The sequence below is a fragment of the Mesoplodon bidens genome, assembly GCF_964165515.1.
Source record: "Mesoplodon bidens genome assembly, chromosome: 12".
Classification (NCBI taxonomy): Eukaryota; Metazoa; Chordata; class Mammalia; order Artiodactyla; family Ziphiidae; genus Mesoplodon; species Mesoplodon bidens.
This window is the reverse complement of record NC_138168.1, coordinates 55,067,742-55,094,446: the sequence shown is the minus strand read 5'-3', so window position 1 is coordinate 55,094,446 and position 26,705 is coordinate 55,067,742. Positions and strand designations below refer to the sequence as shown.

The 26,705-nt window shown below is 35.9% G+C and overlaps 1 protein-coding gene across 1 annotated transcript in view; it reads left to right on the top strand.

The window, feature by feature from the left end:
- The first annotated feature begins 4,688 nt into the window (after window positions 1–4,688).
- Window positions 4,689–26,705, top strand: part of SERINC1 (serine incorporator 1) — a 33,195-nt gene continuing 11,178 nt past the window's right edge. Inside the window, exons 1-3 of the mRNA XM_081251132.1 lie at window positions 4,689–4,815; window positions 21,489–21,650; window positions 24,721–24,890. Of these exons, the coding sequence (XP_081107258.1) occupies window positions 4,777–4,815; window positions 21,489–21,650; window positions 24,721–24,890 (371 nt within the window). The 5' untranslated portion in view covers window positions 4,689–4,776. The remainder of the gene's footprint in view (window positions 4,816–21,488; window positions 21,651–24,720; window positions 24,891–26,705) is intronic.

Below are 26,705 nucleotides of genomic sequence, written 5' to 3'. Positions count from 1 at the left end.
TTGCCAGCACCTGAATGAGATACTGAACTAATTTCTTCCTAGTCTATACATAGATAGTAAGAATCCACCTCTTAAAAGAAGAATTTCGGGCTTCCCTGGTGGCGCAGTGGTTGAGAATCTGCCTGCCAATGCAGGGGACACGGGTTCGAGCCCTGGTCTGGGAAGATCCCACATGCTGCGGAGCAACTGGGCCCGTGAGCAACAACTACTGAGCCTGCACGTCTGGAGCCTGTGCTCCGCAACAAGAGAGGCCGTGACAGTGAGAAGCCAGTGCACCGTGATGAGGAGTGGCCCTCGCTCGCCACAGCTGGAGAAAGCCCTCGCACAGAAACGAGGAACCAACACAGCCAAAAATAAACAAATAAATAAATAAATAAAATTTAAAAGAAAAAAACTTTCTTTAAAAAAAAAAAAGAGTTTCAACAGTGTTAATTATCAGCAGAAACTACAGCAGCTCAGCAGTAAGTATGAGGTAGGCTCCAAAAGGTACAATGCCATGAAGTCCAGAATGTCGGTTCTAAATTACTCTGTAATAACAAACACTCAGGAAGGAGTAGTGCATGACTATGAAATATCTATAACTAATGTTTAGAAAGATCTTTCATTATTCATGCTTATTCTGGAGGAAAAAAATCAGTCATGGACTATGCTATATGAATTTAATATGAAGCCTGACTACTTTTGTTTTTCTTAAACTTGTACTTCAATACAATCTGAGAATTAGGGATAATCGAATGGTCTCCTTCCAGATCAGATAGTAATTTCCAGAGTATTATAGAGCAAAGATATGTTTTGATCCTTTTTATGACTTGAAACTAGGCATGGATTGCCAGAAAAAATATTAAGTATTTTCCTCTACACTGAAGATATGGTTTTATTGCCATACAGGTAAATTTTGAAACCAGAATTATTATTTGGGTAGATACTCTCACAATACTAATGACTGATAGTCAATAAGTCTAAATTTCAGAGTAACTTATTTAGTTACATTAGGGTAAATTTTGTGCCCAGTTCATCCTGGGGATTACACTGGTCTAAGCTGATTTTTATTAATGTATTCTTGAAACATTTACTATTAACAGGATAACCTTGGTAACCCTGCTTTACATTTTTCTCAGGCTAAAACTATCACAATCATGCTCTACTTGGGAGCTTTGATTCTTTGTTCATCCATATGTGAGAATGAACCCAGAATGTTTCCTGAGGAAAATCTTAAGCCTGCCTATAGTATTCCAGAATTCTCTCAGCCCACTCCTGTGCATGTCTATTCTGACCTGTGTCTTGGTCTTACTCCTGAATTTCCCTGAGACTATTAATTTTAAATTCCATTTATTTTAATGCCAAAGTTTATATCTTGTCTTTAATTGGCAACATAGAGCATGCTCACATTCTTGCCGAAGAATATAACCTTGAGCTCTCTAATGCTCAAAAAGATAATCTTTTGATCTAATGACCAAAAGCTCAGTTATGAAAAATGATATTTTAGGAGGATTGCCAGAAGGCTCTGCAGTCCATCCTTTCCTCCATCAGCATATCTTAAACTATCTTCCACAGAATATTAATTATGATAGATAGTAATACATGTTTCTTGGAAAAGAAAAAAGGGTTTTTAAAAGTCAAATGTTTCAAATGTTAACATGCAACATCAATCACAAGAATATAATATGCAGTACCACCCAAACATATTTGGAATCTTTTCAGGGGTGGATACCTATTAGCATTTCTAATATTTTTGGAAATTGCCCACTTGAGATCTCCTAAAGTTGATCCCTGAATCAGGTCACACCATAGGAGAAATGAGCAATTAGCATTTTTTAAAACTCCTAATTTACTTACTTTTACTGATTTGTGCTTTGGCATTATGACTTTGATTTGTACTATAAGAAGTAGCCTGGAGAAACAGCTCCTACTGAATTGCTGATTTGTACTGAAAACATGTTTTGGGTTGCCTTCGAGTACAAATCTAAAAAAGCCATCATCTTAACTCTTTCACAGTTGGCAAGGAGACAATCTGTTAATTATAACTAATAATTCTTTCTTTGCTTTACTATTGGTTTACAACTAATGGTTATATTGTCCCTTAGTGGGTATCACAATAATTAGTAGTAGGGGATAATTCTGACAGTGAGTGAAGGTTAATAATACTAACAAATCTGTCTCATAAAGCATAATCTCACATAATAAAGTACTGGCCAATCTAAAATGCAAATAATGTCTCTTTGAGAAACTCTCTAGCCACTAAGAAGCTTATAGTCAAATATATCACACACCTCTAAAATATGATCAAACTCTTATGATTACTGAGGCTATATAATTTATTATCCAAACTTGACAACTTGACTCTAAAATATATATATATATATATATATATATACATATATATATATATATATATAAGCATCAAGAACAGCCAAAACAAGTATGAAGAGTAAGGTATAGAAACCCTTCCAGATATCAAGACTTCCTTTAAAGCAACTATAATTAAAACCATGTATTTAGAGACACAACTATAAAACTATGTGTTAGTAAACTATGTATAGATGGACAACTCAATCCATAAAATAGAGTTCAGAAACAGACACATGTGTATGAAATGTGACATATGACAGCAATGGTATTGCTGCCATATGAGATGAGAGAGAAAGAATTATTATTCTAAAGTTCATACTGGAACAATTGGTTATCCATAAGAAAAACTAGAATACAAGTGGACCTAGTGGTATCTTGGTGCTAGATCAAACCGACCAGTTGCTAAATAGTCAAGAATTTCACAAGTGTATTGTTAAAACAATGGTAGATGGGAATCAGCCACAGTGGGAGTATTTATACTGGAAATCTGCAAATGCTACATATCAGGGCTATTCTTCCCCCCCTGGAGAGGCAGGTTACCATCACATCATTGACTGGATTTCTACCTCATACCATACACAAAAATCAGCTCTAAGTGGATTAAAAACCTAAGTGTTTAAGAGCAAAACGTTAAAACTAGAAGAAAATATACAAAGGAAAATATCTCTAAAATCTTGGTACTAGTAAGGAGTTCTAAACAACAAAAGCATGTAACTTAAGGATCAAGTTTGTCAAATTTGACATTATAGTAAATTTAAAACTACGCTAAGGTGTCATCAAAGGACACCACAAAAAAGTGAAAGAATAAGTCCAGACTGGGAGATGTAATTGCTCCACACATAACAAAGAATTTGTATCCAAAAATATATTAAAACCATCTACAAATCAATAAAGTATAGATGGATAGCCCAACTGATAAATGGACAAAAGACTTGAAAAGGCACTTTATTCAGAAGAGGATGTTGCAATGGTCAATAACAAAAGTTCTCAATCTTACTAGTTATCAGGGAAATGCAAATTGATAGTATAATGAGACATTTCACTTCTCTCATGTTAGCTAAAGTGTGACAAACCCAAGTGCTGAGAAAGATGTGGAGCAATTCTCATACACTGCTGGAGAAAGTGTACATTGGTAAAACCACTTTGAAGAGCAATTTGCAACAGTCAATAAATTGGAGACATTGTAGCAAGATTGCTAGTTGGTCCCTAACATTCATTCATTATGATCATCTCTTGGTGGAGGGGGAGGAGCAATTCTATTTGTAATGTTTTGTTTCTTGAAGACGGGAAAGTTCATGGTTATGACGTTATTCTCTTTACCTTTTTGTAGGTCAAATATTTCAAATTTTAAAGATGTTTGTATTAATAGCTTATTGGGTGATACTTCACTTTCTTACACTTTGCATTTAATTGTCCATTAGGCATCCAGATGAATCCCCTTACAGAGATGAAAATGTGGATCTGCCCCTCTGTCTTGAAACTCTGTACTACTAGCATGCCACTCCTTCTTAACTGGATTTGGTAGGTCTTCTGATCTCCCATAATTGTAGAGTCCCTAAAATGCCTTCCCAAGGATTGTGATAAATCAAACTTGTGTAGAAGCTATGATCTTTATAGTGGAGATACCACTTTATTTTTGGATTGCATACAAGAGGTCGATCTCATATAAATAACTATAAGCCTACCTAAGGAAAAGACACAGCTCTGCAATCATAAATTGCAACTGAGTAGCTCTCTAGATGATCAATTAAGATTAAGTGCTATATGGGTTTTATCCATAAAGGTATCAAGGGATCTCTTTTCTCAGAATATCTTTAGGGACTAATCACTGTAAAAATAACTGTAACTTTTAGTGAATACATTCCCCGGAGATGTCCATTATCACCTATGGACAGGGTTCTAAATGTTTCCTCAACAGCTCGTGACATTCAGTAGAATCAATAACATGTTTGAGCTATTACTATGTCTTATCTAACTCATTTAAAAATTTTAAATGTGCAAACTTCTTGTAACAGCTTAATAGGACAAGAGATTAAAACGCGTTCTCAATCGCAAACAGTGATAGAATTGGAAGCACCCAAATGAGTAGAAATATCCCAGTAAAACTTGGCCTAGGCACTGGCCTTCAGAAATAAGTTGAGAACATAAGTGGGAAAATAAAAGATGCAAAAGCTGAAAAACGAGACGCGCTCGGGAGTTGAATTAGAAGAGTAATCGCGGAAGGAGACTGCCTCGGGTGCCAGTGTCGCGCATGCGCAACCCCAGCACTGCACCCTCCCCTCCCCGGGCCACGAAGGAAGTGACGCAAGCTGAGGGGCGGGGTGGGCTCTGCGCCGGAAGTGGCTTGTAGTTAGTAAATAAGCAGGAAAAGGCGAGAGGAGCTACCTCCATCTTGTTGGCATCTGCTACTCCTGCGACGCCGTAGAGATGGGGAGCGTCTTGGGGCTGTGCTCCATGGCGAGCTGGGTAAGGTGGTTTTTAGCGGCCTTTGGGGTACTAGCGTGAGAGACAGAAGAAAGGCATCAGAGCTGGGCTGGGTGAGGCCCAGCGGGACCGTGGTACGCCACCCAACGGGCAGTGCCTTCGTTCCCCATTTTCTCCGTCTCGCCTAGCCACTCCGACTCAGCTTCGGGGCCCTGAGTCTTTCGAAGAGCTGACCGGGGTGGCCGTGAGGAGCAGTGGACATGAGAAGTTGACTCCGATGGGAGAAGTGTAGCAGAGAGCTGGTAGTCTCCCTCCCCTGCCCTTCTTTCGTGAAAGCTTTTCCCGATTCTTCCAGGCCCCTTTTTGTCCTATTTTTCTTATGTCTGCCTAGGCTATTTCTACAAAGGTTTTAGGCCCCTTCCTTTTGTGGAGTACCCCATCGCTTCTCGTCATCTCTTCCCAGCGACCTCAGACTGCAGCACTGTCATCCCTGGAGGCATGTCGGCCTCTTTGTTCTGTCGCGCAGACTACAAATAAGTGCCGGATATGTAGGGCAGCTTGGCAGTAATACTGATATAGTTATATCCTTTTTAAATGTCCTAACTCTGCGACTGGGTCCTCGACCTCAGTGGTATGAGAAAATTACGTACTTCTCAAGTAATAATTTATGTATCTGAAAAAGCTGGTCAGTTCTGTGGTATTAAATACCTGTTTTTTGACATAAAGATGCTTGCGTAATATGACATCTCACTTTTAATTAGGTGCACGTTGCATTTTGATTAGATAGCGTTGTTAGAGTGACACCATTCTTCATTATAGTGGCAAGATTTCTTGTTTCACGTGGTACAAATAAATTTGAGTTTGATATAACCACTCCCCCGCTCCCCAATAGACAAAAATTGACTTTACAGTTAATAAAGATATTTGTAATATGGGGCGAGATATTTGGGTTCAAGTCATATTTCTTTAACCCATGATTTATAAATTCCACTTATAACAATTGCTGGTCTGACTTCTCAGATGACCCCATTATATACATTAGCCAGCATTTTTAGTGTTTTACATACCTTACCTCTTTTTAAAAAGTTTTTGATATGGCTTGAACTCTAAGTGTTAAATTTTAGTTAAATAATACATAGAGGTTACTCCAACCCAGGTCATTGTCTTGATTATGTTATTTTTTCTTGTAGTTCGGTGTGGAAAGCTGGTATATTTTTCTTTCTTTCAAAGCTCAGAAAGTAGAGAATCTACTTGAACCCATTGAGTATCTTATAAGAGGCATATTTAGTGTAATAACTTAAATGTATTACAAGATTATTATAGAATTGTCTTAATTTGGGGGATGTTTAATTCGATTTATAAAGTCAGATTTTGTCCATTTATCAAGTGGGCCTGTTATTTGTATATAGTAAGTCATTAACTTAGATCGGTTAAGCCAGAATTCAAATGAACCTCATTCTTCCCTTGCTTGAGTTTCTTTAGACTTAATCCATTTTTGTAAAGGTTTTTTGTTTTATAAAACTGTAGAAAATACCTCAACTATGAAAAAAAGTATAAAAAGATTACATGTAACACTACTGTATAGAGATTAGAGTGTTAATTTTTTAATTTCATTTTGTGGTTTTTTTGTTTTGTGTTTCTGCTGTTAAGTGGCCTAGAATTAGATTGATCTTAATCCTTGGTTCAAGCATGGCTATTTGATTGATGATTAAGCATTATTAAAAACATCTGTGGACCTCCTGCCTAATCCTGTAACTACATTACTAGCAATTTATGCCTACTTAAGTGCTTTTCCCCACCCCAGTCTTACAATGCTGTTAGTGAATAGCACTGATTTTTTGAGTCACTGTACTTTATATACAGTAACTATCATTTTTTTGTCCAAGATATTTAATGTAGTTAAGTAATTGAGAAGAAGGAGCTTGTGATTCCTGACTGCTTATTTTGTGCAGCCTCTGCTAGATTTTTATTTTTTAGTACAATGACTTGATTTTGTAGAAATGATTCACAGTTGTTATGAATAGTCAAGCAGTGCAGAGTACAAAATGTAAATGTCACCAACAAAGTCCCACCACCAATAACATTTCTTCTCTCTCAATGCATATATACAGTTGGATGAATGAACAGACAAAAATACCTTGTTAAGGAACGGTAGCATGGTGGACATGTATTTTTAAAGAACTTAATTTTTTTTTTAATTTAACAAAAGAATGTAAAAGTAAAGGAATTGCTGAATGTTAAGTAAACATTTCTTCATCAGGAGAGGTTCTGAAAAAGAGTTCTCTAAGGAGGTATTTCTAGAGCAGTGGTTCTCAGCTGTCCCACAGGGAATATTTGGCAATGTCTGCAGGTATTTTTCATTGTCACAACTTGGGATAAGGGGTGCTAATAGCGTCAAGTGGGTAGGATACTGCTAAATATTTCACAATACACAGGATAGTCCTCAACAACAAAGAATTATTTGGCCCAGGATGTCAGTAGTGCCATGATTGAGAAATCCTGCTTTATCCTCTTCACTTGGCCAGTGTAAGAAAGGGAATGAAATTTAAGAGTTTTAACTGCTCTTTAAAAAGGCATTCAACTAATCATCCTATTTTCACCTCTACCTTCAGCCTCACTTATGGAGGCACCTGGTGCCACCAATTCCTGATGTATTCGAGGATGCTATACAAATTTTATTGCTGAACTTTTTCCTTACTTTTTCTTTTGATGGTTTATAATTCAACTTTCTTGACCCATTAAATCAGTTATTATTTTGTTCCTTCCAGCTTTATTCTCCTGGGTTTTTTTTTTTTTTTTTTTTTTTTACTTTTTAAGTTTATTCCTTCTGTTAAAAATCCTTTTATTTTTCATTTTATTGGTGTTTCTAAAGTAATTCATATATTCAGTTTGCCATCTTTAACCAGAATTCCTTTGTATTATTTTTTATATATGACTGTATTGTGTTATAACCATAATTCCCACAGTTGTTTAATCTTAGAACTAAACCAGTCATTCTTAAAATATCCCGGACCCAGTAGCATCAGCACACTAGGAGACTTACTGGAAACACTGACTGGGCCCCAGCATTCTATTTTAATATGCTCTCCTCGTGATTCTGATGGAAAACCACAGTTCTACACTTAAATGGATTCAAAGCTCAAAGCATTCTTTTTTTACCATGGCTTCTCCCAGTTTATTTTTTTTTAATGTTAATGTCATCTCATAATTGACCAAATTTGGTTGACCAGTAGATTTTTTCAGAAAGGCTTTATGGATGATGAAATCCCTGAATTTTTTCATATTTAAAAATGCCTCGTATGTTCTTGAGAGACATTGTAGACTGGTATAATAGTATACCCATTTCCTTCAGGACTTTGTAGTTATTTCTATGAATTGTGTTCTGTCTTATCCCACCCTGGTAGTCATTCCCTTCCAGCACATCTCATGTACGCAACTGACCTGTTTCTTCTGCTTGGGTATCTGAAGAACTTTACTTATCTTTGAAATTAACCAAGTATGTCTGACTTTAAATCTTTTATCACTTTTTTTTTTCTGGAAAATATCGTTCTTTTGAAAATACAGATTTATTTCTTTAAGGAAGTTGTTATTGTATTATATCTTTGAATGTCCTTTTTTGTTTTATTTAGAGGATTCTCTATTTTAAGGGCATGAGTTACTTTCATTTTATATTGTCTTAGTTTTCCTTCCATATTATTTTTCCTATTTTTATTTTTGTCATTTTTTTTAGTTGATATAATTTACATAAAATTCATACTTTGTAGTATGTGGTTCTGTGAGTTTTGACAGATCATGTAGTTGTGTAACCACTACAGAACATTTATCACCTTAAAGAATTATGCCATCCCCATCCTGGAGAACCCCTGTTTTTTTCAGAGTCCTCCCTTTCCAGAATGCCATGTAAATGGAATCATACAGCATATAGCCTTTGGAGTCTGGCTCCTTTTACTTAGTGTAATCCATTTGAGATTCATTCATATTGTGGTGTGTATTAGTAGTTTCTTCCTTATTGTTGCATAGTATTCCATTGCTTGGATGTACCACAGCTTGTCTGTCTATTCACCAGTTGAGGGGCATTTCCAGATTTTGGTGATTAAGTAGCTGTAAGCACTCCTGTAAAGTTTTTTTCTGTGACTATAACTTCTTATTTTGTTTACCTAAATACCTTGCAATAGGATTGCTAAATCATATGGTAAATATACATTTGACTTATAAGAAATTGCCAAACTGATTTCCAAGATGGTCATATTAGTTTTTATTCTCACCAGCAAATATTTTCTTCAAGTCTGTGGCTTGTCTTTTCATTCTCGTAATGGTGTCCTTCAAAAAGTAGAAGTAATTGTTCTTTCTATATTGATTTGCTTTGGCACTTTTGTCAAAAACTTCTTTACCATATTTGTTTAAGTCTGTTTTTGAACTCTGTTCCTTTTATGTGTCCATACTTTTGTCTAAATTACCCTATTTTGATTACTGTAGCTTTAAAGTTAGTCTTGAAATCAGGTAGTGTGAGTCTTCCAACTCTGTTCTTTTTCAAAATACTTTGGGCTACTCTAGTTCTTTTGCCTTTCCATAAAAGTTTTAGAAGCAGCTGGTTTGTTTCTACCAAACTCCTGCTGGAATTATGATTGGAATTGGGTTGAATTCGTAGGTCAGTTTGGAAAGAATTGATATCTTAATATGGATTCTTCCAATCCATGAGCCCAGTTTATCTTGCCATTTATTTAGATCTTTGATTTCTTTCATTAGTGTTTTTTAATTTTCATCATTTGAAAGCTAGTGTATATTTTATTAGATTTATACTTAAGTATTTCTTTTTGTGGGTTTAATTTCAGTTTCCAATTGTTTGTTGCTAGTACGCAGAAGTATAATTGATATGTCCATACTGATCGTGTGTCCTGTGACCTTATTAAACTTTCTTGTAGTTCTAGTAACATTCTTGTAAGTTCTTTGGGGTTTTTCGTGTTGACAATTATGTGCGGAAGAAAGCAGTTTTATTTCTTCCTTTCCAAAGTATATACTTTTTCTTGCTTTTTCTTGCTTTGTTATATTGGCTGGGACCTTCAGTGTGCAGTCGAATACAAGTGGTGAGAGCAGAGATTCTTGGCCTTGTTTTGGATCTTAAGGGAAATCATTCAGATTTTCACCATGAAGTATGGGTGACAGCTATAGTTTTTTGTTTTTTTTGGGTTTTTTGGTAGATGTACTTTATCAACTCGAGGTTATTCTGTTTGCTGAAAGTTTTTTAGTTTGTTTTATAATGAATGGATATTGAGTTTTTTCAAATGATTTTTCTGCTTTCACTGAGATGGCCAAAATTGTTATCCTTTAGTCTGTTAATGTGGTGAATTGATTTTTTTTGTTGTTTTTTGTTTTTGTGGTATGCGGGCCTCTCACCACTGTGGCCTCTCCCGTCGCAGAGTACAGGCTCTGGATGCGCAGGCTCAGCGGCCATGGCTCACAGGCCCAGCCACTCCGCGGCATGTGGGACTTTTCCTGACAGGGGCACGAACCCGTGTACCCTGCATTGGCAGGCGGACTCTCAACCACTGTGCCACCAGGGAAGCCCTGTGGTGAATTGATTTGATTGATTTTCAAAAGCTTAATCAGCCTTGCTTTTTCCCAGCTAAACCCCACCTGATCAGAGTGTATCCTTTTGTATACTTTTTCTAAGACTTTTTTTTAAAGCAGTTTTAGTTTCACAGAAAAATTGAGAGGTAGAGATTTTCCGTATATCCCCTGCCCCCACAGGTGCATAGCCTCCCCCATTGCCAACATTCCCCACCAGAGTGGTGCATTTGTTACAATTAATGAACCTATCAATACACCAACACATCATAATCACCCAAAGTCTGTAGTTTACATTAAAGTTCATTCTTGGTGCTGGACATTCTATGGATTTGGATAAATGTATAATGACATATATCCACCATTATAGTAGCATAGAGTAGTTTTCCTGCCCTAAAAATCCTCTCTGTGCTTTGCCTTTTCATCCCTCCACCCACTCCCCACTCTTGATCTGTTTGCTGTCTCCATAGTTATGCCTTTTCCAGAATGTCATACAGGTGGAACCATACATGTATGTATGTAGCTTTTTCAGATTGGTTTCTTTCAGTTAGTAATATCTATTTAAGGTTCCTCCATGTCTTTTCATGGTTTAATAACTCATTTCTTTTTACCATTGAATTATATTCACTGTCTGAATGTACCAGAGTTTATTTATCCATTTACCTACGGAAGGACATCTCATTTGCTTCCGAGTTTGGGCATTTACAAATAAAGCTGCTATAAACATCCATGTGCAGGTTTTTGTGTGAACTTAAGTTTTCAACTCCTTTAGTTAAATACCAAGGAATGCAATTGCTGGATTTTATGGTAAGAAATGTTTGGTTTTGTGAGAAACTGCCAAACTGTGGGGATTTTTATTTGGATTGCATTGAGTCTGTAGATCAAGTTTGAGGAACTGACATCTTAACAATATTGAGTCTTCCTAATCCATGAACATGGAATATCTGTCCATTTTTGTAGTTCTTTGATTTTGCTAATCAGAGTTTTGTAGTTTTCCTGATATATGCTAAGTAATTTGTGTTTTTGGATGCTAACATAAATGTTATTGTGTTATTTCAAATTCCACTTTTTCATTGCCTGGTGTATAGGAAAACAATTGACTTTTGTACATTAACCTTGTATTCTGCAACCTTGCTATAATCGCTTATTAGTTCCAGGAGTTTTTTTGTTGATTATTTTGCACTTTCTACGTAGATGACAATGTCATCTGTGAATGAAGACAATTTAATTTTTTTCTACTATTATGTATACCTTTAATTTCCTTTTCTTGTCTTATTACATTCTGGACCTTCTGGTAAAACATTGAAAAGAAGTGGTGAAAGGGAACATCTTTGCCTGATTTTAATGGGAAAACTTCCAGTTTCTCACCATTATATATGATGTTGGCTGTAGGTATTTTGATGATGTTCTTTACCAAGTTCAGAAAGTTCTCCTCTATTCCTAGTTTATTGAGAGTTTTTATCATGAATGAGTGTTGGGTTTTGTCAACTGCATTTTCTGTATCTAAAATGTGATTATATAATTTTTCTTATTTTATCTTCTTGATGTGATGGATTACATTAATTGATTTTTGAATGTTGAACCAGTCTTGCATTTCTAGGATAACTTGGTCATGGTGTGGAATTCTTTTTATACATTATTGGATTTGATTTGCTAATGTTTTGTTAAGACTTACGCCTCTATGTTCATGAGAGAAGTTAATCTTTTATTTTCTTGTAATGTGTTTGCCAGGTTTTGTTTTAGAGTAATGCTGACTTCATAGAATAAGTTAGGAGGTATTCCCTCTACTCCTCTTCTCTGATAATGTAGAGAATTGATATAATTTGCTCCTTAAGTGTTTAGTAGAATTCACCAGTGAACCTGTCTAGCCCTAGTGCTTTCTGTTTTGGAAGGCTATTAATGATTGATTAATTTTCTTTAATAGAGGCCTGTTCAAATTGTCTCTTTCTTGTGTGAGTTTTGGCGTCTTGTATCTTTCAAGGAGTTGGTCCATTTATGAAGGTTATCAAATTTGTTGGCATAGAATTGTTCATAGTATTCTTTCATTATCCTTTTAATGTCCATAGGACCTGTAGTGACATCCCCTCTTTCATTTCTGGTATTAGTAATTTGTGTTCTCTCTTTTTTTCTTAGTTAGCCTTGCTGGGGACTTATCAATTCTGCTGATCCTTTCAAAGAACCAGCTTTTGGTTTCATTGATTTTTCACTGTTTTCTATTCCTAACTGCATTGATATCTGATCTAGTTCTTATTTTTTCTGTTTATTTAATCTGCATTTCTTTTTCTAGTTTCCTAAGACAGAAGCTTAGGTGGTTGATTTTAGATTTTCTTTTCTGATAAATGCATTCAATGCTATCTATACATTTTACTCAAAGCACTGCTTTCAGTGAATCCCACAAGTTTCTATAAATTGTGTTATTTTCATTTAGTTCAAAAATTTTTTTAAATTTCTCTTGAGATTTCTTTGACCTGTGTGTTTATTTTATTTTTTGTTTATTTATTTTTATTATTATTTTTAATTCTAGAGCGCAGGCTCAGTAGTTGTGGCACATGGGCTTAGTTGCTCCGCGGCATGTGGGATCCTCCTGGACCAGGGCTCGAACCCATGTCCTCTGCACTGGCAGGCGGATTCTTAACCACTGAGCCACCAGGGAAGCCCTGTGTGTTTATTTTTAAAAGTGTATTGTTTAATCTCTAAGAATTTTGGGATTTTCCAGTTATCTTTTTGCTGTTGATTTTTAGTTAATTGCATTGTAGTCTGTGAGTAGTCAGTGTATGGTTTCTGCTGTTTTAAGCTTGATAATATGTTTTATTGTCAAGAATGTGGTTTTGGTGAATGTCCTGTGTGATCTTGGAGAGGAATGTGTATTCTCTGGTTATTGGATAGAGCAGTGTATAAATGTCAGTTATCCATTAGATTGGTGGTGTTGAGTTCAACTGTGTCCTTATTGATTTTCTGCTTGCTCAATCTGTTTATTTCTGAGAGACAGGTGTTGAAGTCTCTTAACTCTGATAGTGGATTCATCTATTTCTCCTTGCCGTTTTATCAGTTTTTGCATTACATAGTTTGATGCTCTGCTGTTAGGTGCATACATATTAAGAATTATGTCTTCTTGGGGAATTGACCCCTATCATTATGGAATGCCTTTCTTTATTCCAGATAACTTTTGTTGTTTTGAAGTCTGCTCTGTCTGAAACTAATATAGCTATTCCTGTTTTCAGTTAGTGTTAGCCTGTTGTATTTTCCTCCATCCATTTACTTTTATTCTGTATGTGTGTTTATATTTAAAGTGGGTTTCTTGTAGATGACATAATTGGGTCTTATTTTTTGATCCACGCTAACAGTTTCTGTTTTTTAATTGATAAATTTAGATCTCTGATCTCCAAGGTGATTATTGATAGATTTGGATTCATATTTACCATATTCGTTAATGTTTTCTGTTTGTTGCCCTTGTTTTTCCTGTTGTGTGTTGAGGGGGGGTGTTTAAGCATTGTATATGATTCCATTTTCTCTCTTATTCAGCATATCAGTTAAACTTCTTTTAACTTCTGTAAAATTTTATTTATTTACTTATTTTTGGGTTGTTGCCCTGTTTATTAGTGCACTTGGGCTGCTGTAACAAAAGACCACAGACTGGGTGGCATGTAAAGAACAGAAATTTGTTTCTCACAGTTCTACAGGCTGGTAGTCCAAGATTAGGGTGCCTGCGTGGTTATCTTCTGTGTCTGGGGAAGGCCCTCTTTGGGTTGCAGACTGCAAACTTCTTCATATGTCTTCACATGGCCGAAGGGGTGAGGATCTCTCTAGGGTCTCCTTTATAAGAGCACTAATCCCATTCATGAGGTCTCTGCCCTTTTGATCTAATTCTTCCCAAAGGCCCTATCTCCTAACATCATCGTATGCATTAGATTTTCAACATATGAATTTCAATCTGTAGCACCATAGAATTTGCAGTGTACATTTACAACTAATCCACTTTCAAGTAACAGTATACTACTATACACACTTCAGTATAATGCTGTACCAGTTGATGGCTAGTGTGAATACCTTGTAATAGCAGAACAGTCCTAATTCTTCCCTCCTTTCCCTTCTACATTACTGTCATTCACCTTGTGTGTGTGCGTGTGTGTGTGTGTATGTGTGTATATATATATATATATATATATATATAAACGTGTGTGTGTGTATATACCCACATATATGTATGTATTACAGAAGTATGTGTATAGACATAACATATATGTGCATACATAATTTAATACATTGTTTCTCTTGTTATTTTGAGCAAACGTTAGCTCAACTAAGACAAGTAAGTTTTCATTTCACTTTCATTTACTCTTTCTTTATGCTCTTTCCTTTTTTATGTAGATTAGAGTTTCTGACCTATATTATTTTCCTCATCTCTAAAGAACTTTGAACATTTCTTGCAAGTAGGTGTACAACTTGGCAACAGATTCTATTAGCTTTAATTTGAGAAAGTATTTCTACTTCTTTCAAAGGATAATTTGCACAGTAGAGAACTATAGGTGGATGAGTTTTTTTTCTCTCAATGCTAAAATATTTCACTTCACTCTTGTTCATGGTGTCTGAGGAGAACTCAGATATAATTCCTTACTTGTTTATCTATAGGTAAGGTGTTTTTTCCTCTGGCTTCTTTCAGGACTTTTTATTTTCTGTAGTTTCAAGCGATTTATCTAGGTGTAGGGTTTGTTTGTTTTGTGGAGGGTGGGGTATATATGTCTGATGTTAATTCGGGAAAATTCTGTCATTAAAAAAATTTTTTTTTCCTTCTCTTTCTGGTATTCCCATTATATTATACCATTTGTAGTTGTCTCACAATTCTTGGATGTTCCATTGAACAGAATATCAGTCTTTACTTCTCTTGGCTTTTCAGTTTGGGAAATTTCTATTGAGATAGTCTACAGCTCAGAAATTATTTCCTCAGTCATGTCTGCATTCTTCATTTCTGTTAGTGTTTTTTATTTCTAGCATTTCTTTTTGGTTCTTTTTTAGGATTTTCATCTCTGCTTCTTGTAGGCTATCTACTTTATCCATTAGAATCCTTAACGTGTTATAGTTGTTTTAAATTTTTGGTTGGTAAGTCTAACTTACCTGCCATGCTGGTTTTGACGCTTGCTCTGTCTCTTCAAATTGTGTTTTTTGCCTTTTGTTATGCCAGGAATTTTATTCCTAATAGCCAGACACTATGTACCAACTAAAAGGAACTGCTATAAATAGACTTTGGATCGTGTCATGGTGAGGTGTGGGGGAAGGAGAAACATTCCATCATTCTCTGATTAGGTCTTAGTCTTTTAATAAGCCTATGCCTCTGGACTGTGAACTTTACAAGTGTTTCTCAGTTTTTTCCTCCCCCCTTAAATGGGGGAGGATGGCTAGAATAGCCTGGAGTTGAGTATTTCTCATCCCCTAGATTATTTATCCTCTGATCATACTCCAGCAAGTTAGACTCTATTTAACTAGTTTCTCTTGAGGTCAGGTGTTAAGAGCAGTGTTCTAGTATATTTCAGAATGGTTCCTTTTCCCCTTTGCTGCAAGAAGCAGGGGGGAATTTTTCTCTCATGTTTGCTATGAGAACCTGGTTGAAGTCCTAGAGGAAAAGTTCACAAATTTGTGGGGCCTTTGTATAACTGGGTTTTCCTGGAATTTTTAACTCTCATACTTGTCCACAACGAGGCTCCAGCAATTCTTCAGTTATTCTCCAGGATATCCTCCCTGCACAGTGGTTCCCAAGTCAGTTTCCACTTGTGGGCTGTAGGAAGCCACGACTCCCTATATTCACCTGTCTGTGTCTTCGGTCTTGGGGGCAGTGACTTACCCTGTGTCCTCACCTAGCTTATGGATCCTAGAAGAATTGTTGATTTTTTTAGTCTGCTTGGCTTTTTACTTGTTGTTAGGATGGAGTGGGGTTTCTAAGCTCCTTACCTGTGGAAATGGAAACTGGAAATCTTTGTATACTTTTTATATTGTTGACTTGACAAGATAATAGGGACCTTTTTTAATGTTCATAAAAGATATTGGTCTGTTGTTTCCTTATGATATCTTTGGATTTAGTATCACTTTTTTGCCTCTTCAGTTTTCTGGAAGAATTTGGGTAGAGTGGCTTGATTTATTCTTTACATGTTTAATGGAATTCACTAGTGAAGCCATCTATGCTTGTGAAGGTTTGTAACTACAAATTCAGTGTCTTGAATAAATACAGGGTTATTCATCCTATATATTTCTCATTGAATGATTTCTGGTAGTTTGGATTTTTTATGGAGCATGTCCATTTTATCTAAGCTGTTGAATTATTGAATAAAATTGCTCATAGTTTTCTCTCATAATCATTTGATGCTTGTAAGATCTGTAATAATGTCTTCTCATTTCCTACACTGAGGATTTGTGTGTTCACTCTCTTGCTGTTTTTTATCCTGATCAGTCTGACTATATAGGTTTCTAAATTGTAATGTTCTTCTAAAACTAGCTTCACGGATTTCCTTGTTTCCTGTTTTTTACCTCATTGATTTATCTTTATTCTGCCTATTTGGGCTACAGTTTGCTCATTTAATAACTTAAGGTGGAAGCTCTGATCAGTGATTTGATATATTCTTATTTAATATAGCCATTTAATGCTATAGGTTTCTTTTTAAACACTGCTTTAGGTGCATTCCAAAAATGTGATATGTTATTATTTTCATTCTCTTTAATTTATTCTTTGATGTCTTCTGCCTGTGGGTTAATTAGACTATGCTATTTAGTTTCTAGAGATATCTTTCTGTTATTGATCAGTATTTAATTCCATTGTGGACCAAGAATCCATGTATGATTTGAATAATTTTATATTTATTGAGATTTGAGATTTGTTTTATGGCCCAGAATATAGTCTGTTTTGGTTAAGTGTTCTCTGTGCTTTTGAAAACAGTTTTTACTGTGCTTTCATTAGATGGAGTATTTCCTAAATGTCAGACACAGTTGATTAATAATGTCGTTCAAGTTTTCTATATATTTATTGGGTTTTTTTTGCTTCTGTTTCAGTTAATGAAAGAACATAAATGTGGATTTGTTTCTTACTCCTTTTAGTTCTATTAATTCTTTCCTTGATGCATTTTGAAGTTCTCTTTTAGATGCAGAAATATTTAGGATTGTATGTTGTATGTTTCCTCCATGAATATCCCATATTTCCATGTATCGATATGTCCCCTTTTATTATGAAATGGCCCTCTTTATCCCTGGTAAAATTCTTTACTCTGAAGTCTACTTTGTCTGATACTGCTGTAGCGTGGTATGTGTGTATGTATTATTTTTGTATATATCTATCTATCTATCTATATATATGTATACTTTTTTCTTTATACTTTTTAACCAATTGTGTGTGTCTGTGTTTAAGTGGGTTTCTTGTAGAAAAGTTGGATCTTGCTCTTTTATCTGACAATCTGCCTTTTAATTGGGAGTGTTTAGTCCATTTATGTGATTATAGATTATGTTTAGGCTTAAATCAACCACCTTTCTATTTGTATTCTGCTTATCCTGCCTGTTCATTGTCCCGTTTCCTTAGTTTTTGCCTTATTTTGGATTAATTAGCCATTTCTTAGTATTCTGTTTTATATCTTTTAGCTTACTAGCTGTATTTCTTTGTTTTGCTTTTTTAGAAGTCACTTTAGGGTTTTTAGTATTTATCTTTAACTATAATCTACCTTTGTGTGATATCCACTTTATTTCTAATTTAAGTGTACAGTAGTATGGTTGAATGTCTCCTCTTCCAGCCTATTTTTTTAAATTAATTAATTTTTTTATTATTTATTTTTTGGCTGCATTGGGCCTTCATTGCTGGACGGGCTTTCTCTAGTTGCAGCGAGCGGGGGCTACTCTTCGTTGCGGTGCATGGGCTTCTCACTGCCATGGCTTCTCTTGTTGCAGAGCACGGGCTCTAGAGCGCAGGCTCAGTAGTTGTGGCTCGTGGGCCTAGTTGCTCGGCTGCATGTGGGATCTTCCCGGACCAGGGCTTGAACCTGTGTCCCCTGCATTGGCAGGCAGATTCTTAACCACTGCGCCGCCAGGGAAGTCCTTCGAGCCTATTTGTGATTGTCACACATTTTATTTCCATCTTTGTTATAAACACCAGAATACATTGCTATTATTTTTGCTTTAAAAAATAATCTTTTCTCTTTTTTTGGCGGTACGCGGGCCTCTCCCGTTGTGGAGCACAGGCTCTGGACGCACAGGCTCAGCGACCATGGCTTATGGGCCCAGCTGCTCCACGGCATGTGGGGTCTTCCTGGACCAGGGCACGAACCCATGACCCCTGCATTGGCAGGCGGACTCTCAACCACTGCACCACCAGGGAAGCCCATAAAAAAATAATAATCTTTTAAAGTAACCTTTTTGATGTAAGAAAAAATACACACTACTTCCTTTGTTCATTTCTTTTGTGTAGATCCACATTTCTGCTGGTGTAACTTTCCTTCTTGAAAGATAGTTTAGATTTGTTAGTTTTGGATTCTTTTTTCTGTGCCTAAAAATGTCTTCACTTTGCCTTAATTTTTGAAAGATATTTTTGCTGAGTATAAACTTCTGTGCTTACAGTTTTTTTTTTCATTCAGTAATGACGTTTGGCTTGCAGTATTTCTTACTAGAAGTCAATACCTTTCTTTGTTCTTCTTTATATAATGTGCCTTTATTATTTTGCTTGCTTTTAAGATTTTTCTGTTTATCATTGTTTTTCATCAGTTTATGATGTGACTTGGTGTATAGTTTTCATTATATTTGTATCACTAGGGCTTTCTTGAGTTTCTTGGATCTGTGAGTTTATAGTTTTCATTAAATTAGGAACATTTTGGCAATTATCTCAAAAGGACTTTCCTGTCTCCTCTCTCCTTCAGGAGCCCCAATTTCACATATATTAGGCTGTTTGAAATTTTGTCACAACACTAACCCTCTGTTATTTTTTTTTGTTTTTTAGTTTTTTTATCTCTTTAATTTTGGATAATTTCTTTTGCTGTGTCTTCGAGTTCATTAGTCTTTTCTGCAGTGTCTTATCAAGTACTTTTTGGTTCAGAGATCTTATTTTTCACCTCCATAAGTTTGATATGGATCTTTTAAATTATCTTCCATATCTTTCTTTGACATGCTGTGTTCTCTACTTGAGCAAATGAAGTATAATTACAATAACATTAAAGTGCCATTATTTATAACTGAATTAAGTCATCTGTGTAATTTCAGGTTGGTTTTGATTTATTGACTTTTCTCCTCATTGTAGGTTGTTCTTTCCATACTGGCATGCCTACCAATTTTTTTTATTAGCTGTTAGATATTATAAATTTTACCTTGATGGGTGCTGGATGTGTTGTATTTTTAAAAAACATTCTTGGGTCCTATTCTTAGACATAGGTGAGTTATTTGAAGAGAATTTGATCTTTTCAGTGTTCGCTTTTAGGCTTTGTTAAGTGAGACTGGAGTAGCTTTAGCCTTATGGCTTATTCCGCCCCCCCCCCCCCCCCGCCCAATACTGTGTAATAATAATAGCCTATAACTCTGCTCAAGGCCTTATGGATTATAAAGTTCTTCCACTCTGGCTGGTAATACCACCCTCCCCACTCCCCCACCCCCACCCCACAGTAATTTAATCAAATGCATGTACTGATCAGTGCTCTGCTGAAGACACAAGTTGAAGCTTCTGCAGATCTCTGGAGCTCACTCTTGGTGTAGCTTTCTTCTCTTCTTGTTTCTGCCCTATGAACTTTAGCTGCCTTCACTTCCCTGAACTCTCAACTCTGTGCCAACTCTGTCTCCTCAATTCAGTAGACTGCTGTCCTCTGTCTGGATTCTCCTCCCTGCGCTGGAAACTCTTTCCCAGGCAGAAAGATTGGGCCAATCATAGATCTCACACTGTTCCATCTCTCTCAGAAACTAGTGTCCTACATTGCCTATTGTTAATTGTCTGAAAAACCATTGTTTCATTAATTTTTTCCCTTGGATTAAGGCAGTAGGGTAAGTCTGGTCACTGTTACTCTATCTTGGCTTGAGTTTATGGTACTCATCCCAAACTTTATTTATCGATCAGATTTTATTTTCAGCTGTTTTTGTTTTGTTCCATGATAGTTAATTACTGTTTTTTTAAGCATGTTTTTCCCCTTCTCATTTCTTCTCAGCCTTGCAATCCTCCTTTTCAACTTGTTCTATTTTCATTTTGAGCTCTCCTTTTTGCTTCAGGTGTACCAATTTTAGGGAATTTCCCCTTCTTACTGAGTTATGTTTTATTTCAGATTGGATTTTTCAGATGCCTTTTTTTTTTGTCTGAGGGAGTATGTTTGCTTATTTTTATGTTTTGCTAAAGTGTGTTTGCATTGTTTCCACGACATTTATTTTTATCTTACTGAAGTTTAGTATAAGTGGTTCTTATCCTACCTTATATTGGTTACTATAGTGTGTCTGGCTTCTACAATTCTCCCTTCCTATGGTATCTGATCGTATGGTGGAGCTCAGCCTAGATTATGTTCAGTTCTTTTAAGGATACTTTGATTTTGCCTTTCTGAGATATTGTTAAATTCCGTTACTAGTATTCACCTCTCCTGCTGAGGGAGATATTCTGTTCCCCTAGGATATACTACTAGTTTAGTGTGGAGTTCTGTTAGACAACGCTAGCTAGCCCCACTTGTTCACCTATCCTGTTTTGCTGATTCTAATAGAAAATTTTACTGTTAACACTACCACCAAGTCAGAAGAGGGAAAAGATAAGGATATCAATTCACTTCTTTTCTTCTTCTGGTGGATCTGAGAAATATCAGACTTTTGTGAATTCACCAGCATGATTTTTGGGGTTAAAAGGCAGGAGTTGGAGATCAGCTTGTAAGTATGAATATTCCATTCCTTTTCTCAGCTAAACTTTGGTTGCTGCTGCTGTTTTTTTCCCCCTTTTGTTGTTTTAACTGAGTTTACTCATTTTGCTTGATATAAAGGGCAAGCACTTTTTGGTTTTACTTTGCTTCAGTTTTACCTGGAAGTTACTAAATTTTATAGTTTATAGATAATATATGTGAACCAAATCTCTTGGTAATTACTTTAACTTCAATCCTTTCTTTTTTGAGTAGGTAGAATGTAAATTTTCACTGTATCATTTGAAACTATACTGATTTTTAAAGTTCTTTTTCCAGATTCCATGTTTGTGTGGCAGTGCCCCATGTTTGCTGTGCCGATGCTGTCCTAGTGGAAACAACTCCACTGTAACTCGGTTGATCTATGCACTTTTTTTGCTTGTTGGAGTGTGTGTAGCTTGTGTAATGTTGATACCTGGAATGGAAGAACAACTAAATAAGGTTAGTTTTCTTTTTTTTTTTTTTAATGATTAACTGAACCTTTAGTATGTATATGCATAAAACTGCTTCTTGTGTATTGGAAACAGAATACTGTAAAAAGGAAGAATACTTAATCCGAGTTTTAGTAGTTCATGATCATTTAGGAAAGACAAACAGTGAAAGGCAGTTTATTAAAATTCTCTGATGGTAGGGCAGAAAATGTGTTGTGTTAATATGAGGAAATCAGTAATTCTAACCAGGGAAATGTCAGAATCACTGTGGGTCTCATGGAAAAAGAGACATTCTAAGAATCAGTAAATTTTTGTGTGCAGAAATTGAAAAATTGGAAGAGAATGAGGATAAAAGCTTTTTGAGCTAAGTATGTATGCCTTAGGAAGATTTATCTGATAATTAGGATAGAAGGCAGCAGTTAAGTATGGTGGCTGTTGGAATGGTGTAATCAAGAAGGGCATAGAGGGCCTGAAATAATTCTCTGAATGTAGAATTGACTGAATCTGGATTTAAATATTGGCAGTGATAGAATAATAAATAATAACCAGGTTCTGATCCTAGATAACTGAGAGGAAACTGTTGCTGTTAACTCAGGGAAAAAAAGAAAGAAAAGATGTTTTATTAAACTTTTCTTTTCCCCCAGGGAGTCAGGTTGTTCAAAGGGTTGGGGAAAATATCTAGTATATAATGTTAGCTTGTGGGTACTGCACTACATTGTGTGTGTGTGTCCAGCAGGAAGTAAAAAATTTGGGTGTGTAACTCAAAAGAAATCAGAGATAGAGATGAAATTCAAACTATGGCGGCATATGCTGAAGAAGACCATTTGGAGTGAGGAGAGCTAGAGCTTTGACAAAAGCTCTTAAGGGAGTTGGTGGAGAAAAGGGAACCTCTGAAGGAACAGTGAAAAAAGAGAACCAAGAACCTGTTTAGTAGGCCTTAGGAACAGTCTTAAGAATGACAGCATAATGTCTGTGTAAAAAAGGTAAAGGAGTGTGAGGATTAAGAAGTAGCCTTGGGGGCTTCCCTGGTGGCGCAGTGGTTGAGAGTCTGCCTGCCGATGCAGGGAATGCGGGTTCGTGCCCTGGTCCGGGAGGATCCCACGTGCGGCAGAGCGGCTAGGCCCCGTGGGCCATGGCCGCTGAGCCTGCGCATCCGGAGCCTGTGCTCCACAACGGGAGAGGCCACAACAGTGAGAGGCCCGCGTACCGCAAAAAAAAAAAAAAAAAAAAGAAGTAGCCTTGGGATTTGACAGCCAGTATATGTCTAGTGTCTTGAAAAAGCATTTATAGAGTGCTGGCCTAGAAGGATTGGGAGGGAGAGTTAGATGGCTATGAGGAAATGTATCCAATGAGAATAGACTGCTGATTTAAAGGAGTTTTGTAATGCAGATAGTAAGTCTTGGAGGCTGAATTAAAGAAGTTTTTAGGCTGGGGAGATTTAATTATTTGTATTTTGAGAATAGTCATAAGGGATCTAACCCATGAGAGAGTGTGATCAGGAGAAGGCATATAGAAGTTACTTTTCCTCCAAGGAAAAATGAATGACAATAGAAAATTTGAGGTTGAGAGAGTGTTTATGTCAGATAACCTCCATTTTAAAGCATAGTAGTCTGCTTAGGGTTGACTTTGGGGTAAGGAAAAATAGTGTAAGTTTGGGAAATGAGCTTATTACAGTTTGAAAGTAACATAGTACATGGCATATGTAGATGCTCAGTTAATGTTATTCAAGTCCTTCGTATAAGCAGAAGACGTTCATATGTTTTTTGTCGTGGACCCAGTTGACTGTTGTTATGAACGGTTTAGTTGATAGATGTTAGTTTGTAACCCCCAATGTTTCTGCTTCTCTGCTTTCTGAAGGTCATCAGAGAATTGCATTTCCTAGAGTGCTTGTGATATGTAGGGTCATGTCTCTAGTACTAGTCAGTGAGTTATGAGTAGAAGTGATAAACATCACCCTCTACTTGCTAATGCAGATTCTCCTTTCTTTTCTGTCACAACCTGTATATCATTTGAGATGGTGGTTTCTCTGGCAGCCTAGATTCTTTTAGTTGACTATGTAGAACCAACCATATACATGTACGTGAGCAAGAAATACATCTTTGCTGTTAAGCCACCTATATTTGGAGGTTGTTACTGTAGCAACTTAACTTAATATAGGTGATTGAATTAAAATTTAATGATGGGAATTAGCCAGGTGGTGTGCTGCTCTCATTTAAGGGCATGGGATAATTAAGGGTGCTAGTGAGTACATGTTGCAAGTGAGTATGGGTAAGTACATATTGCCATAATTGTTAAACTAAGTTGGGAAAGTAGGGTTCAAGTGAGACCAAGAAAGAGCTTATAGACTGTATAGGAGCTAGCAAAAAGGAAGTAGCATCTGCATCAACTTAAAATATAATTTTAGGTTCTTGATTTTAAAGGCACACGTTAACAGTTGTATTTTGGCATATTGGTTTGCTTTAACGTTTCTAGAGGCAGTAATTCACTCTGATATATGTGAATAGTGTATCTACTCCCATTTATTTCACTTAAAAATATTTAAAAAATACTTTCTTATACTCTGATTCCAGTGTGATTTTCTGAAATGGTCATCAGTCTTTTTTAAGGTTTTAAGTTAAAAAATAAAAATACAGCCAGCCATTTTGCTGTTAATCCAAATCCATCCATTATCAGAAATAACCCTTGTGGGACCAAAACTCAAAATGCCTTCATTGTTCTCTTTAGTATTTAGAAACTGATTTAGTTACTCTGTGATTCTTTACACTTTTGTTGATTGTATTTTTCTCTTATACATGTGATCCCGGTGGAATGCAAGTTTTTAAAAAAACTTAGAATAAGTCTGCAAGTTAAAATAAGCATCCACTTTAGGATTGACATTTGTAGCTTATCCAGTGCTCTCATAAAGTAAAAAAAGAGTTACACTTCTGTCTTATGAAAATGTGTAGACTTAGCTTGATTACATTTCAGCATAAACTGTAAAGTGAACTTCAATTTTCTAAACCTTAAACTATTTGATTACACAGAATTTTCATTTTTTCTTGAAAAAAATTCTAGATCTCAAATTCTTGTTTTGTTTTCAGATTCCTGGATTTTGTGAGAATGAGAAAGGAGTGGTCCCTTGTAATATTCTGGTTGGCTATAAAGCTGTATACCGTTTGTGCTTTGGCTTGGCTATGTTCTACCTTCTCCTATCTCTATTAATGATCAAGGTGAAGAGCAGCAGTGATCCTAGAGCTGCAGTACACAATGGGTAAGGTTTTTAATAAACTTCAATATAAAGTCTGGATAGTCTCTTCTCAGTAATTTTGAGTCTGTCTAAAGAAAGTTTAAAATAAACTTGAACAATCTGCAGAATTATTTTATTCATGAATGACAAGGTAAGAAAATCCTCTTGTCTCTACTAGAGAATGTGTTGGAATTTGGAAATATAAATATTAAATAGTAGCCTTGGGTCATTTTTTGCTATAGTCTCTGCATAATGTTTATAAAGTTGACCCTTGTGAACAACGCAGGTTTGAACTGTGCAGGTCCACTTTTATGCAGATTTTTTTCAACAGTAAATACTACAGTGTACTACACAATCCATGTTGATCTCTAGTTGATTGAATTCACAGATGAGGAACCTCGGATACAGAGGGCCGACTGTAGTTATACATGGATTTCCAACCATGTAGAGAGTTGGCACCCCTAACTCCAGCACTGTTCAAGGGTCCACTGTATTTTCATCCTAAAAAGGAAGATTTATTATATCTGTGACTAATAATGAGGAGCTTATTCCTCCTTCTTCTCTTGGCTTTTTGTAGGCCAATCTCACTACATAAAACTGAACTCAGTTCCTAAGATGTACAGTGCAGCCAAAATGAAAAACTTCATTCCTTTGAAACAAGGTGATTGATTGATTTTCTAAATGGTTATACTGAACAACCTAGAAACTTCAGGGTCCCTTTTATCAGTCTCCCTTAATATAGAGCACTACTTCTCACACTCAATTTTGAATGTTTTGAATTTTATCACTGTTTCCCCCCCCCCATAAATTAAAAAAAAAATTGGAATATCTGCTATTGCTTATCTATTAACACGCTACCAAAGACAGGAAAAATGAACAAGTGAAATATAAATATTAATGAAAAAAGATGTGCTGTGCCAGGTTGATTTTATTTTGTTTATTTTGTTCCCTTAGTCGTAGGTTGTTTTAATTTAATTTTTTTTGCACTCTTAAAACATCTTTACTAAATGTATTTTTAAACACTTCTCAAAATGCATTACAGGGTGGCTATCACAGTCATTTCATGAGATAACATTCTTCTCAAAACATGCACTAAGCACTCATGCCACTGTTAATGTTTTTTTAAAATTGAGATATAATTGACATATAACATTGTGTCAGGTTTAAAGTGTACAAAGTGTTAATTTCATACTTTAATATATTACAATATGATTACCATCATAGTATTAGCTAACACCTCTATCACATCACATAATTCTTATTTCTTAGTTGTGACGAGAACAGTTAAGATCTAGTCTCTTAGAAGCTTTAAAGTACATTTTTCTTTTTCAGATTCCACATATTGGTAATATCATAAATGTTTGTTCTTCTTTGTCTGGCTTATGTCACTTAGCATAATGCCCTCAAGGTCCATCCATGTTGTTGCAAATGACAGGATTTCCTTCTTTCTGGGGGCTGAATAATATTCCATTGTGTATATATACTACAGTTTCTTTATTTATCTATTGACAAATACTTAAGGTTGTTTTTATATCTTGCCAATTATGAATAATTCTCCAATAAACAAGGATGTGCAGATATTGTTTCAGTACCCTATTTTCACTTTCTTTGGATATATACGTAGAAGTGGGATTGCTGGATTATATGGTAGTTCCATTTTTATATTTTTTGAGGAACCTTCATACTGTTTTCCATAGTGGCTGAACTAGCATACATTCCCACTAACAGTGCATAAGGGTTCCCATTTCACCACATTCTCACCAACACTTGTTATTTCTTGTCATCACGATAGCCATTCTAATAGGTCTGAGGTGGTGATATCTCATAATGGTTTTTACA